The sequence below is a fragment of the Nicotiana attenuata genome, unplaced genomic scaffold (genome assembly GCF_001879085.1).
Source record: "Nicotiana attenuata strain UT unplaced genomic scaffold, NIATTr2, whole genome shotgun sequence".
Classification (NCBI taxonomy): domain Eukaryota; kingdom Viridiplantae; phylum Streptophyta; class Magnoliopsida; order Solanales; family Solanaceae; genus Nicotiana; species Nicotiana attenuata.
The window spans coordinates 35,364-48,269 of record NW_017672983.1 but is presented as its reverse complement, the minus strand read 5'-3'; the positions used below and the strand labels follow the sequence as shown (position 1 = coordinate 48,269).

The following is a 12,906-nucleotide window of genomic DNA, read 5'->3' as shown; positions in this document are numbered from 1 at the left end:
TGGAAAAGAAAGAAAATCAAAGGCAAGGGCAGAATAAAGTGAAAAGGCCAGAGCCCACACGGGCGAGTCATAATGAAATCCTGAGAGTTGAACCCGGTCGGTTTGAAAAGAGATTCGCCCTCAAGGCCAACAAGCAGCAAAGTTCTCAACGGAAAGGGGGCCGGGATCAAGCAATTGGGATGATCAAGGCCACAAAACCAACCACCGTTTCAAACTAATAAATTGTTCTTTGTTGGAAACAGGTCTTATTCAGAGCAACCGTGCAAGAAGCAGGTGTAACTCAAAAGAAATGAAATGCGCAAGCGCTGAAACAGCTTTGCAGCAGGAAAACGCCAAAAAGGAAGTTCCCCCCCCCCCCCAATTCTTTCATGCGTTTTGCTAAATAAAAAGGAAAACATATAAAGAGGAAAAGAAAAAAGAAAAAAAGAAGAAGAAAGGAAATAAAAATAAAAATTCCAAAAGAAAAACAAATCATGGTAGCATAGGATCTCATTCCTTAAATATCCCGGCCAAAAAAACCGAGGATCTCCCGGCCAAAAACCGAGGAGCTTTTTCTTTCCAAATCCCAGCCAAAAATCGAGGATCTCTCGGCCAAAAAATCGAGGAGCTTTTTCTTTCCAAATTCCGGCCAAAAAACTGAGGATCTCCCGGCCAAAAAATCGAGGAGCTTTTTCTTTCCAAATCCCGGCCAAAAACCGAGGAGCTTTTTCTTTCCAAATCCCGGCCAAAAAACNCTTGGAGTGAGGACCAATGCGCTCAACTACATGAACATTGGGACTGTCTACATTCTCAACACTAATGACAATAGAGTCAACTAAATATGTATCCTCAATATCCTTGGTTGACTCTAGTATCTCTTCTACAACATCGACATCCTCAAAATCTAGTGCGATTGATTGTCGGTGTTCTACTCTAGCCTCCTCCTCTAGCTCATCAGTTTCTGTATCTAATTCACGCTCTTCTTGGATACTATTCACAATATTGGCTTGTTGAGCATTAAAAACTTTAACCAGTTGACTCATGTGAACTTTCAAGTTGTGAATAGTTTCCTCTTGCCTTTCTATCCGCAGTAGTAATTTACTCTGTTGTTCCAAAATGCACTTTAACATATCTTCGAGCTTCTTTAGGTCAGCTTCCCTAGGTCCTTTGTTCCTATTAACTTCACCAGAAAAAGAAGAACCATCAAAGTAAGGGGTTGGGGGAAAGTAAGAAATATAAGCACAACCGTGAAAGTGACCATCTTGACCACCACACATATCACACACATTCCACACATAAGATTGAGTTAGTGCACAATACTCGCTCTCGGAAATATTTTAATAATTTTGCCCTGGGTGGTTTCCTTCACAATATGCATAAGGAGGATCAAAAGTAGAATTACCAACAACAAAATTCTCATAATTCCATGATGTCATGTTTCTCAAATAAACAAATAAAACTAAAATAAAAAAAATCAAATAATAAAATAAAAGTTCAAACTTGAAACCTAGCAATATGTACACCTACAACTACACCGTTAGTTCCCCGGCAACGGCGCCAAAATTTGATCACGCCCAACTATGCCTTATAAAAAGGACAATGCAGTCGTTGCAAATATAATCCGGTTTACAAGTCCGGAGTCGAATCCCACAGAGAACTAAGGTTTAGCTACAGTTGTTCACTATCACCAAGAAGACAAGCTTGAATAATTCCTAACTTATAGATATTAAGACTCTTCTGTTTAACTAATTAACTAACAAATTAAAATAGTAAATTAACAACTAACGATACTGAGGGTTAGAGAAAAGATTAAGGAGGTCTAGAGTTATGATTTCCCCTATTGTCGGAATCCTTCCCGCTATGTCTTCTATAATTTCGCCTAAGTATTCTCTACCGATCATGAGCACTCTTATTACCGTAAATCTCTCCCGAGTAATTACGACAATTTACTAGACGCACTCTCCCGAGCTACGCTAGCTGGCTTTTAATACAGCTCACTTCAGATCGCACCCAAGGCTTCGTTATCCCTAATCCCACCTTTAAACCCTCGGTTATTGATCCCTCATATACTCTGGGAGTGGTGTTGTTCAACAATTACCTAAATATGCACTCTCTCCCGAGTTATGCATACTAAATAGGCATAGCTAATTGAGAGCTCTTCAATCAACCAGAATATAAACGTAGTTGAACAAATAGAGAAAAGCTATGGCTCAATTATATAAAAACATAACAAGAATTTATCCTACAAAATGTTCTATCAAAACTCTAGATAACAAATTAGCTATTCATAATAGTATGTAAAACTACAATACTAAAAGTCATAGCCAACAATGAAAAATAGGAAGAGGAAGGAAAAACTCGTAGAAGAATTCTCCGCCTTGCTCCCAATGTGTTCTTGCCTCCTTAGGTCGAATCTATGTCCAAAATATGTCCCTCTGCTCTTCAAAATAGGTTTAGGACCCCTTTTATACAAGTTGAAATAGTGTAGGGCCGAAATAAACTTGTCCCGGGCGAAATAGGACTTCTTTTTGACGCCTGGAGGGGCGCGGCCGCGGTCAAAACGCGGTAGGACCGCGGCCAGACAAGCTCTCTGATTTCTGTCGCGGTCAGTTCCGCAGTCGCGGTTTCGACCGCTTTTTTCACTCTGTTCCGTTCGAAATTTGGAAAAACGTAAAACATGAAAGTTGTAGCCCTTTGAGTTAGCTTTCCAACCATATATTATGGAGCCCAAATGGAGTTCTGAGCAAAAAGTTATGTACATTTTACTAGACAGTGCGCAATATGCCTACTCGAGTCTTCGTTTTGTTGTTTTATCATCCGTTGATCCCCGAATACGATCCCGGCTTAATTCCTTGAGCTTTTACTCAGACTTCAAAGCTCCAAATCACTTGAATTCATTCCATAACATCTATATAGCTCGGAATCACTCCTACAAGGCATAAAACACACCGTTAGTGCAAAACACTAGCGATTAAAGCGCAAACTCAACTAAAGTGCAGTAAATTAAAGTGTAATAATCGACTAAAATACGCAATTATAGCCTATCATCATCGCTCTTATTCTCATCGTTCTTATCTGCTACTATCAGCTTCGTTTGTTCATCTTCTTTTATAAAGATCAAATCAATTGGACTAAATCAATTGATTGAGGCTTAATTATACAAATTTAATTGATTTAACTTATTTGTCAAATTTTAGGTTACACATTGTTAACAAAGTTACTTATACTTGTATTAGAAAATAAAGTTCACTCACTCTTAATCATAAATTTTAGGTTTGAGCTTTGAGAATATAATTATTTAATATAAAGTGCTAAAAATTTTTGAACTGACGGAAAGAAATTTTAGCTTCCGTGTATAACACTTGGAGCGCGATTCTCGCAGTTGGGGCTTTTTCTTTTTTCCAACTGAGAAGCTTAACTTGTACGTTAGCATTGGAAATTTTTGGGTTGTGCATTTTTTATTTTCTAATCAACTTATGTCGTTCCCTGTTATCAGAAAGGTCAAAGTTTATTGTGTTATATCAGATGAATGATGCTCTTCGTAAAGCTCATGACTCTTTGGTGCATNTTGGATGATATTAGTATGTTGTTATAGTTGTAGAGTGCTAACTTTGTGTAGCGCGCATCTAAAATAGGCGAGATGGTAATTTACCATTCTAAAGTTCAAATGATTGAAAATAAATATAGTACAAAGTTGATCAACACTTGGATGTCATAAAAAGAAATAAGAAAATAGAAATTAAAGGAACAAACAAAAAATAAAAAAAAAAAAAACAAGAAATACACAACCACTCCAGCCTGCACAGCCCACATCAGAGAACACACACTTTATCCCCAAAACGCGCATAATATCCCCTCCTCCTCCTCACCGTTCTCCCTCTCTATATCTCTCCTTCACCTTTCCCCTTTGTGTTGCTCAGGAAAAAGAAAAAAGCTAAATATTCCTCTTCCAGTATACCTTAAATTCCCTTTTCTTCTTCCCAAAGCATGTCTGCTTTAATAGATCTATAAACCCTTTTCCGGTTTTTCTCAGAGAACTTCTTCCTCCTCCTCCCTTTCCCGGTGAAAATGGAGTCGTTCAGGTCAGATCTACGGGGAAGGATATATCCTGAACCGGTTGATCACTTCGACCGGATACCTGACTCGGTTCTTCTCTTAGTCTTCAACAACATCGGTGATGTTAAAGCCTTAGGCAGATGCTGTTTGGTTTCGAAGCGCTTTAATTCCCTTGTCCCTCTTGTCGATACCGTTATCGTTCGTGTCGATTGTGTTATCTCCGACGATGATTCGTCCTCTCCATCAGCGTCTAACGCCGTTACTTCCGCTGTTACCTCCGGTAAGTCACGCCATCCTATCTCCTCCCTTTTCCGCCTTGTTTTCTCTGGCCTTCTTAAACCCTTCCAATCCATTTCCCAATTCATCTCTGTTTCTTCTCGATATGCTGGAGCCTCTGCGTCCGCGGATGATGTTGATGGTGATTTTGATCATACATTTGTGACCCACCATTCCCCTACACAAGTTTTGAAGAATTTCAATGAGATCAAGTTTCTGAGAATTGAATTGCCTAGTGGTGAGCTGGGGATAGATGATGGTGTGTTATTGAAATGGAGAGCTGATTTTGGATCCACTCTTGATAATTGTGTTATCCTTGGAGCCTCCTCTGTCATCCACAGCAATAATAGTGTTAGAAGCGAGGATGAACAGTGTAGAAATGGGTGGGAGAATGAGAATAACAATGACAACAATGTTGGTGAAGGCAATGTAGAGACGGATAATGGGAGCATACCGGAGTCGTTTTACACCAACGGGGGTTTGAAGTTGCGCGTACTGTGGACGATTAGTTCGCTAATTGCAGCGTCTGCAAGACATTATCTGCTGCAGCCGATAATAGCAGAGCACAAAACACTGGACAGTTTGGTATTGACAGATGGGGATGGACAAGGAGTGTTGTGTATGAATAGGGAACAGCTGGAGGAATTGAGGGTGAAGCCTTTATCAGCTTCGTTGGCTTCGAAGAGGACTTTGGTGCCTGCGCTGAATATGCGCCTTTGGTATGCCCCGCATTTAGAGTTGCCTAATGGAGCAGTGCTCAAAGGGGCGACTTTGGTGGCGATTAGGCCCAGTGAGCAGCCGCCTAAGAAAGAGGATGGGAATTGGGTAGCTGCCGCATTTGAGGAGCCTTATGGGATGGCTGCGAGGATGTTGTTGAAGAGGAGGACTTATTGTCTTGAGATGAACTCTTTCTAAGCGTAGAGTTCAAGTGGTTGGATAGATTCAGGCATTTCTGAGGTAATTTCTTATACTGTGCTTGTTATGAATTTCACAGGAAAAAAAAAATCTTAGTTATGAAATGAGTCCACAATCAGCGAAATAGATAGTGAGGATTTTCTATAGCTGACCCAAACTAGCTTGTCATTGAGGCGTTGTTGTTGGGGTATAGTAATTTGTAGATCTGTCTGTAATGTTTGGATAAATTGACTCTGGATTTAGCTTAATAGGGTTGAAAATCTTATTGTTACAATTTATATTTACTTTGACCACTGTATCTCTGCCCGACTTTATCTATGTCATCCATTTATACAGGAGTTTTTAGTTGGTTTTTGTCCTTCATTTATTGTGATGAGGATTTCTTAATCTGTTTGATTATTAATGTTGTATGTAAGAAAATATTTGGGTCTTATTCGTGGGTCTGCACATGATCCCTCCTGATTCAGTCATAGCGCATTGTGTTGTTGAATTCTGTTACATACCCGTTTATGTGAATTGTCCTAAAAACAGATTGCATTAACCGAATTATGCAATATCATATTCCTGATTGGGTCTGATATCTTTGTTTCTGTGCCAACATGTGAATGAGAGGACATATTTTCGTACTTGGTTTCTGAATTCAATTGGTCTTTGTTTGACAAAATTTTAGCTGATGAATCCTGGTCAATTCCAATGTTCGTTTTATTGAGTGTGGGCTAATTTTTAATGCATGGTTTGGTTCAATTAAATCGGGCCTCTTGCCTTCACTTATTTTCTTTAATAGTTCCTTGGGTTGAATTCGTTTTTGAGGAATTTTCATAAACTACTATAATTTAGATCTTAGTAACTATAATTTGCCTAATTACCATTCGTAGCTATTATTCAATTGTTACTAACTTGTATCACTTGTTTTCAAATGTACAACGAATACAACTTGTGTCAACTGTATTCGTTCGCGCAACGAATACAACGTGTATCAACTGTATTCATTCGTGCAATTGTATTCATTCGTGCAACAAATACAATATATATCAATTGTAACCAATGCGAAATACTAGGGTGTATACAATGGATACAACTTGTATCGATTGTATTTGTTCACGCAACGAATACAACTAAGGCGAAATACAAAAATACAGAGAGAGTCGAACTCCAGACCTTCGCTTACTAAGCGGGCGCTCTAACCAATGAGCCAGGAGAGCTTGTTGCTCTCTTGTTTCAGTTCAAAACAATAATTCTCTTATTTCATGGATTTGCTATGAGATTCAAATATAGCTATGAATGGTAGATTTGCTGAAAGTATAACTACGAACAGTAAATATAGTGTAAATGTTTGATTTGTCGCGTAATTTTTCCCTTCGTTTTTTGTGAATCTAAATGACACACGGCGGGTTAAAGAGATTTGCTCTCTGCTTATGACAAGGCACTAATATCATGCATTTTTGTCCTATCATAGCCGACTTGCTAAAGTATTGCGAAAGCTGCTTTTGGAGTAGCTTTTCTTTTGTATATATAATGCAGTTGGTTCTTTTGGCTTTGCTCTGCTGTCTTTTGAAATTTGCATAATAATTAATATTGGTTTGTATGTCCACAATTGTCACTTTCTGTTGATATAGATTAAAATTGTTTTCAACTCTTTCAGGGGAAACATATCTTCTAGGGAAGGTGGATCAGCTCGTCATGAAAAGCAGAGGAAGAGCACAATTTTGATTTGAGCTAGCTTGCCCCTGAGTTGTTTGATCAAGGCAGCCTTGCTTCTGAAGAAGAATTGCCTATTGTTAGCTGGCAATGAGCTTTAATCGACCCAATTTATGTGCTCAGATGAATAGATACAGGCATCTGCTTTTGTTTTAGATTTGGGCATATGCTTCTAAGGGTGCACATAAAGCTTCCCGATTGATGTCATGTGAGCTTTGTGCCTTTGACTTTGTAGTCATACACATTTGATAGTTACCTGTCTCTGTGAATATTGTAGGTATGCATGTCATATACTTTGTCATGTACCTTTAAGGATGATTGAACAATGAAATGTGCACTTTGCTGCATTTCTGCATTAGTTGATTTTCTTACTATAGCTAGTCTTATAGTGAAACGGTAAAGCAATCTTTTCATGGTTTTTTAATTTTTAGCCAGTGGAGCACTATTAGTAGCATACATGAAGGTGATTAATTGCATTTGTGACTGAAGCAGGGTGAATTCTGCTGTGATCTTCACTGTGTCAGTGGTGGAGATACCATAGTGTTCATATGAATTTTGACTACTGAGTAGGATACTGATTAATGTGGATATATGTGCAAGTCTTGGTGAGTAGTGTTGACCAATGGATATGGGTAAGTCTTGATGAGCAGAGTTAGCCAATGCTTATACCAGTGGGATGTATCAAGTATCCGGTTGAATAGTCGAGGTACATGCTAATTGGTCCAAGCATGCCACTGTTTTCAAGCCAAAAATTGATACACAATTGAGGCCAGCTGGTCTTAACATAGATGTTGGCTTTGCGAAATTTATGAGTCAACATGTAGCTGCACACTTATCAGTCCTGTGCCTTAATTTTCCTTCAGTAGATATGCAATTGTTAGGTTTCTGAAACTCTGTGGTCCTCATAACCATGGATAGAATATTTATGGTTGAAAAATCTGATGGTACTATGTTTAGAGCAGTTGGCCTCACATTTAAGATTAGTTGGATGCTGGAGCTCTGGTTTTTCGAAAAGCTATAAATAGTTACTCCAACCTCAATGAACTGAACCCTTCACTTGCCAATGTGTCTTACCAAATGAAGTCTCTTCTAATTAGTTCGGAATCATCTAAGACAAAATTGAAAGTCAAATGAAATATATGTCAGTTCTTCAAAAAGCAGGAAAGCAGTTACTTGGCTGATTATTTTGTACTTCTCAAGTATTGGTCTATTTGACGATTAAAAAACAAGCATTTACTTTTACTTTTTTTTTTTCATTTAGATTCACCCTATTTGCTCGGGTTAGAGGAGTATTAATCAAGCGAGACATTTAAGAGAGACTAGTTTTCTGGCACATGATTTGCATGCGCATATATAATTATGTACTATATCATTTTGTAAAATAATATCAATATAACTAAAATTAAGCTTTAAAAATAATTAGACATGAAAGGATAAAGTTTATGTTTATGTGAGTGATCAATGTGAATCGTCTTTTAGTAACTTGTTTGTCGAGGTTAAGATAATTGGATATTTCTGAATTTTAGAGATGAAGAACTAAACTTTAATTAGATGCATGTGATTTCTTGCTTATTTTAATTTAATGTGATACAAATATACAATAAAAGTGTCTCTCACATAATATTTCTTAAATTGTTATAAATACAATTATATTTATGGTGAATGTCTATATTTAGAGAGATTCTAGGGTTCATTGCTTGGTGGCTAAGCCACCCTCTCCCTACAAATAGAGGAAATAGAAGGTTCTATTCCATTGTAATTCATCCCAAATCAATAAGAATTCTCTCCCTCTACTTTCCTCTGCAATACTCTTCTTCTTCTTTTATTGTTTTATAACACGTTATCAGCACGAGACTCTAACCAATTGAGTAGAAGCTTTGAGATTGAGCATAATGATTGTCAATTATTCCATGAACTTCCTTCATGATTAAATTCTGGATTTAAGGTAAGTATTTTACCGTATTTTTCTCTTTTATTCTATACTTTGATTTTATATACAAGCAAAGACAACAAAGTTTGATTATAACTCTAATGGAGTTTGTAAGAAATTATAACCACCTGAAGTGGTAAAAGTTTCTATGTCTTGCCATGATCAAATTCATGTATGATTATGGGCACAAAAAGTGGAAACCCGTTCCATTGAATTTGTTCCATTCTCATTCCCTTAAGAGAATGTGATAGCAGTATGTGATAAGTCTGAAAGAAGACAAAATTATCACTATGAATGTATCAATGGATGTGGACGTGGCGATGGACGAAATTATAATCGTCATCATTGTGATAATGAGAATAATAAGGATTCTCAAAATAATCCCCCACTTGTGAAAGTAATATTTGTCATCGACTTGACATGAGATTTTATAAAGCACATATAGATGATTATGGTCCATTCATGATGTGAATGTGACAACATCTTATTTATGAATACATATTCATTCTTCAAAGAATATGAACGTGCTAGTGGTAGTGAATATACCGCACTCACCTCTAAAAGGAGGTTTGAGATGATATAAGAAAATAATGTCATTATTATGGCATGAATGGTCATTGGTCACGTACCTATTGTACGCCAAAATATTTTGGCATTGTGATTATTAAAAGTCAACGGTAATGCAAGAAACAGATCTTGCATATAATTTTGACCATAACCATAATGGTATAACTTTCTCTTTAAAAGAGATATTCACCATATGGGTGTCGATGAATATGTGGTACTACAAAATTAATTGAGAACTCTACAAGAGCCAATTATAGTATTTTGGAGAAACACAATTAATTACCAATAAGGTATTGTGTTGTAGTAAGTCTCAAAGAAACTTATTCAGTTTCCAAAGTATACGCGAAAGCGGTTGATTATATTGAGACTATAAATAAAGGAAAGATTTAATATCTTCTATTACTACATCTTGTAGCGGAGTAATATGTATGTGAAAAGCTACCCGCTTTATTCTCCAATTTGTACTACATAAACAAAAGAATACCACAATGAAGTGGATATTTATTGATATAAAAACCCTTATCATAATAAACTTGGAGTTTTTTCATAATTGCACACATCATGGTGTAAACCTGAAGTTTATCAATATTGATAATTTATCCAGTTGGCATAATTGGTTTAGCCATGTTAATTCAAGTATGATGTGCAAAAATAAAAGAGAATTCACATGGGTAAATATTAAAGAACTAGAAAGTTCTTTACGAATTCTCTTATGTTGGTTGTTCTCATTAATTAACATACCAACTAAAATTGGGATTGAATCCCATGAATGCTGGAAATATCAAAGGTGAATATGGGCCCATTCACCTGCCATGTATACCACATAAGATGCATCTATGAGATGGTTACATGTGCGATTATTATTAACCCGCAACATGGTGTTTGCGAAGTAACTTTCTCAATAATTTAATTTAGAGCATATTCCAGATTTTCTATTCAAGAAGTTCATCTTGATAAGTTGGTTTACATCACAGCTGGTTTAGCAAAATGATTTATTGAGTGCCTCCACTTAATAGCTAAACAATTGCTTATGAGAACAAAGTTTTATATATCAGTTTGATATACGTTATATACGAAAGTATATTATTTTCTCCCCTCACAAGTGGTTCATGGTCAGGAACCAAATAATTACATCTTATTATTATTGATGTGCGGTGTATATTATGATTAACACCATAACGCACAAAGATGGGTTCTCAAACTTGAGGAAACAAGTTAGTTTTTCTAACATGAGGGGGAGACATGATAAACAGTTGAGAAAAAGTTACATGGAATGAATTATTATTTATACATCTCGATCCTCGAATAAGATAATATGAACTTGAAGTTCATAAAAAGATAATTCATTTGCAATATATTGCAAAGCATGCCAAACGCATTTGCTGACCCAAAGAAAGTAACTATATTCTCGTTGCAAATGCTCCTATTACCTAGAAGGACAAAGTCTATGGTACGCTTAAAGCATATAGACAAATCGGTTTCAAATAAACTTCTTGATAAAGAAGATGAGCAAATGATCAAAATGATCATAATAAAGGAGACAAGTGATCTAGAAGATCACATGACATAATGCTTCATAAAATCTCAATAAAGGTTTAGGTACCTGAAATGAATGAAGAGATCTCTATGTTATGTCTTTATTAAAAATGTTGAAACCGATATAAAATGTTCGTCGACGATATCTATGATACCGCTAAATATATATGAGGATCTTAAGTCTGGTGAAACAATTTCGAATAGAATTGGTTTCATATGAAAGACATGTAGTTTTGAACATGCATGTAGTTCAAACACTTGAAAGTATAAAATCAATGGTATGTGCAATCAGTTTTCGATATCTTATATGTCTAGCATGATATGAAAACTTGATATGCATCTAAAGTCTATTATATGGCTTATATGACTTAACAATCCCTGAAGGATTTAAATTGCCTAAAGCATATTCATGGTCATGAAGTACTACATCCTCAATGCAATTTGTGCACAAATGTATCTTGCTATAACTATATGCATGATAATATGATAGCAAGAGTTTTCACCTCTATGTGAAGATATTGAAATGATGATTCCAACAAGATCATATGAAGACAATCCATCTCTATCAAGAATGATGATTTCAAGGTACAATATATTCATTCAAGTTAATATGGCTGATTTGTTTATCAAATCTCTACCAACGATCTTTTGAAGATGGTGCACAAGATTGGAATGCAAATTCTTAAGGATGTGAAGTGATGCTCTCATGAAGGGGAGTTAATACACGTTGTACTCTTTTTCCCTTACAAGGTTTTGTCCCACTGGGTTTTCCTTGCAAGGTTTTTAACGAGGCAACCAAAAGGCGTATTGTTAGATATGTGTACTCTTTTTCCTTCTCTAGAATTTTTTTTCCCACTGGGTTTTATTTTAGTTAAGGTTTTAACGAGGCACATTATCTGTTGAATAGACATTCAAGAGGGAGTGTTATAAATACAATTATATTTATGGTGAATGTCTATATTTAGAGAGATTCTAGGGTTCATTGCTTGGTGGCTAAGCCACCCTCTCCCTATAAATAGAGGGTTCTATTCCATTGTAATTCATCCCAAATCAATAAGAATTCTCTCCCTCTACTTTTCTCTGCAATACTCTTCTTCTTCTTTTATTGTTTTATAACATAAATGATATTCTTAGTATATGTTCCTTTCATCCGATTTAGTTGTTCTTATTATAACTAGAACTCTTGTTATTGATATTGATATCTGTACGGCCCTGTAAAATTTTATCTAGAACCCGCGATTTCGTGGTGCCAAGGTAGGCTAGTGTATTTGAGGATTGTAGAAATACGGACTTTTTGGGTTGTACAATGCGTTGGGGCATTGGAGGAAAAATTGTTGCAGAACATGGTATTTCTGCGGTCCATTATGCGACCGCAGAACTACTCCGCGGACCGCAGACCCGCCGAAGAGTGGAGCAGAAACATGGCCAATCTTTGGAGGTCGTTTTGCGGTCAACTATGCGACCGCATAATCGTTTTGTGGGCCGCACATCTGTCGTAGAACCAGCATGAGAAATTTTTTGAGGGAGATTCCGCGGCGTGTTAGGGGACCGCATAATTGTTCTGCAGGCTGCAGACTTGACCACGCCTGCCTAGTGTTGGGACCATTTTTGCGGTCCCCTTTGCGGACCGCATATTCATTTTACGGTCGGGTCTGCGATTACAAACCCGGTTTCGTAGGCTAAATTTTGGAAAAATTTTATTTTATAAAACGACCTTAGTGGTTATTTTAGAAGGTTCCAACTGATGTTTGAGAGAGAGAGGAGGAATCCCTAAGCACTTTGTTCATCAATCCTTGCTCAAGTCTTGGAGAATTCACAAGAAAAACTTGCAAAATTATCTACTAAAGAGGTAAGGTTCTAGCCCTACCTTTCTATTTCGAATTTGGGACAGAAGAAGGGTAAGGGGGAGTGTGATTCTTGGGAATGGGAGTTGTTCTTGTGCATGCATG

The 12,906-nt window shown here is 36.8% G+C and overlaps 1 protein-coding gene across 1 annotated transcript; it reads left to right on the top strand.

Moving 5' to 3' along the window:
• Nucleotides 1-3,791: 3,791 nt before the first annotated feature.
• On the top strand, nt 3,792-7,298 carry LOC109215089 (F-box protein At4g18380-like). The gene is made up of 2 exons (XM_019379107.1): nt 3,792-5,268; nt 6,869-7,298. The coding sequence occupies exon 1, from the start codon at nt 4,048-4,050 to the stop codon at nt 5,224-5,226; it is 1,179 nt and encodes a 392-aa protein (XP_019234652.1). The 5' UTR covers nt 3,792-4,047; the 3' UTR covers nt 5,227-5,268; nt 6,869-7,298.
• The last annotated feature ends 5,608 nt before the right edge of the window (nt 7,299-12,906 follow it).

What these genes read in the sequence shown, in the direction of transcription:
- LOC109215089 (XM_019379107.1), top strand. Translation starts at nt 4,048, where the DNA reads ATGGAGTCGTTCAGGTCAGATCTACGGGGAAGGATATATCCTGAACCG.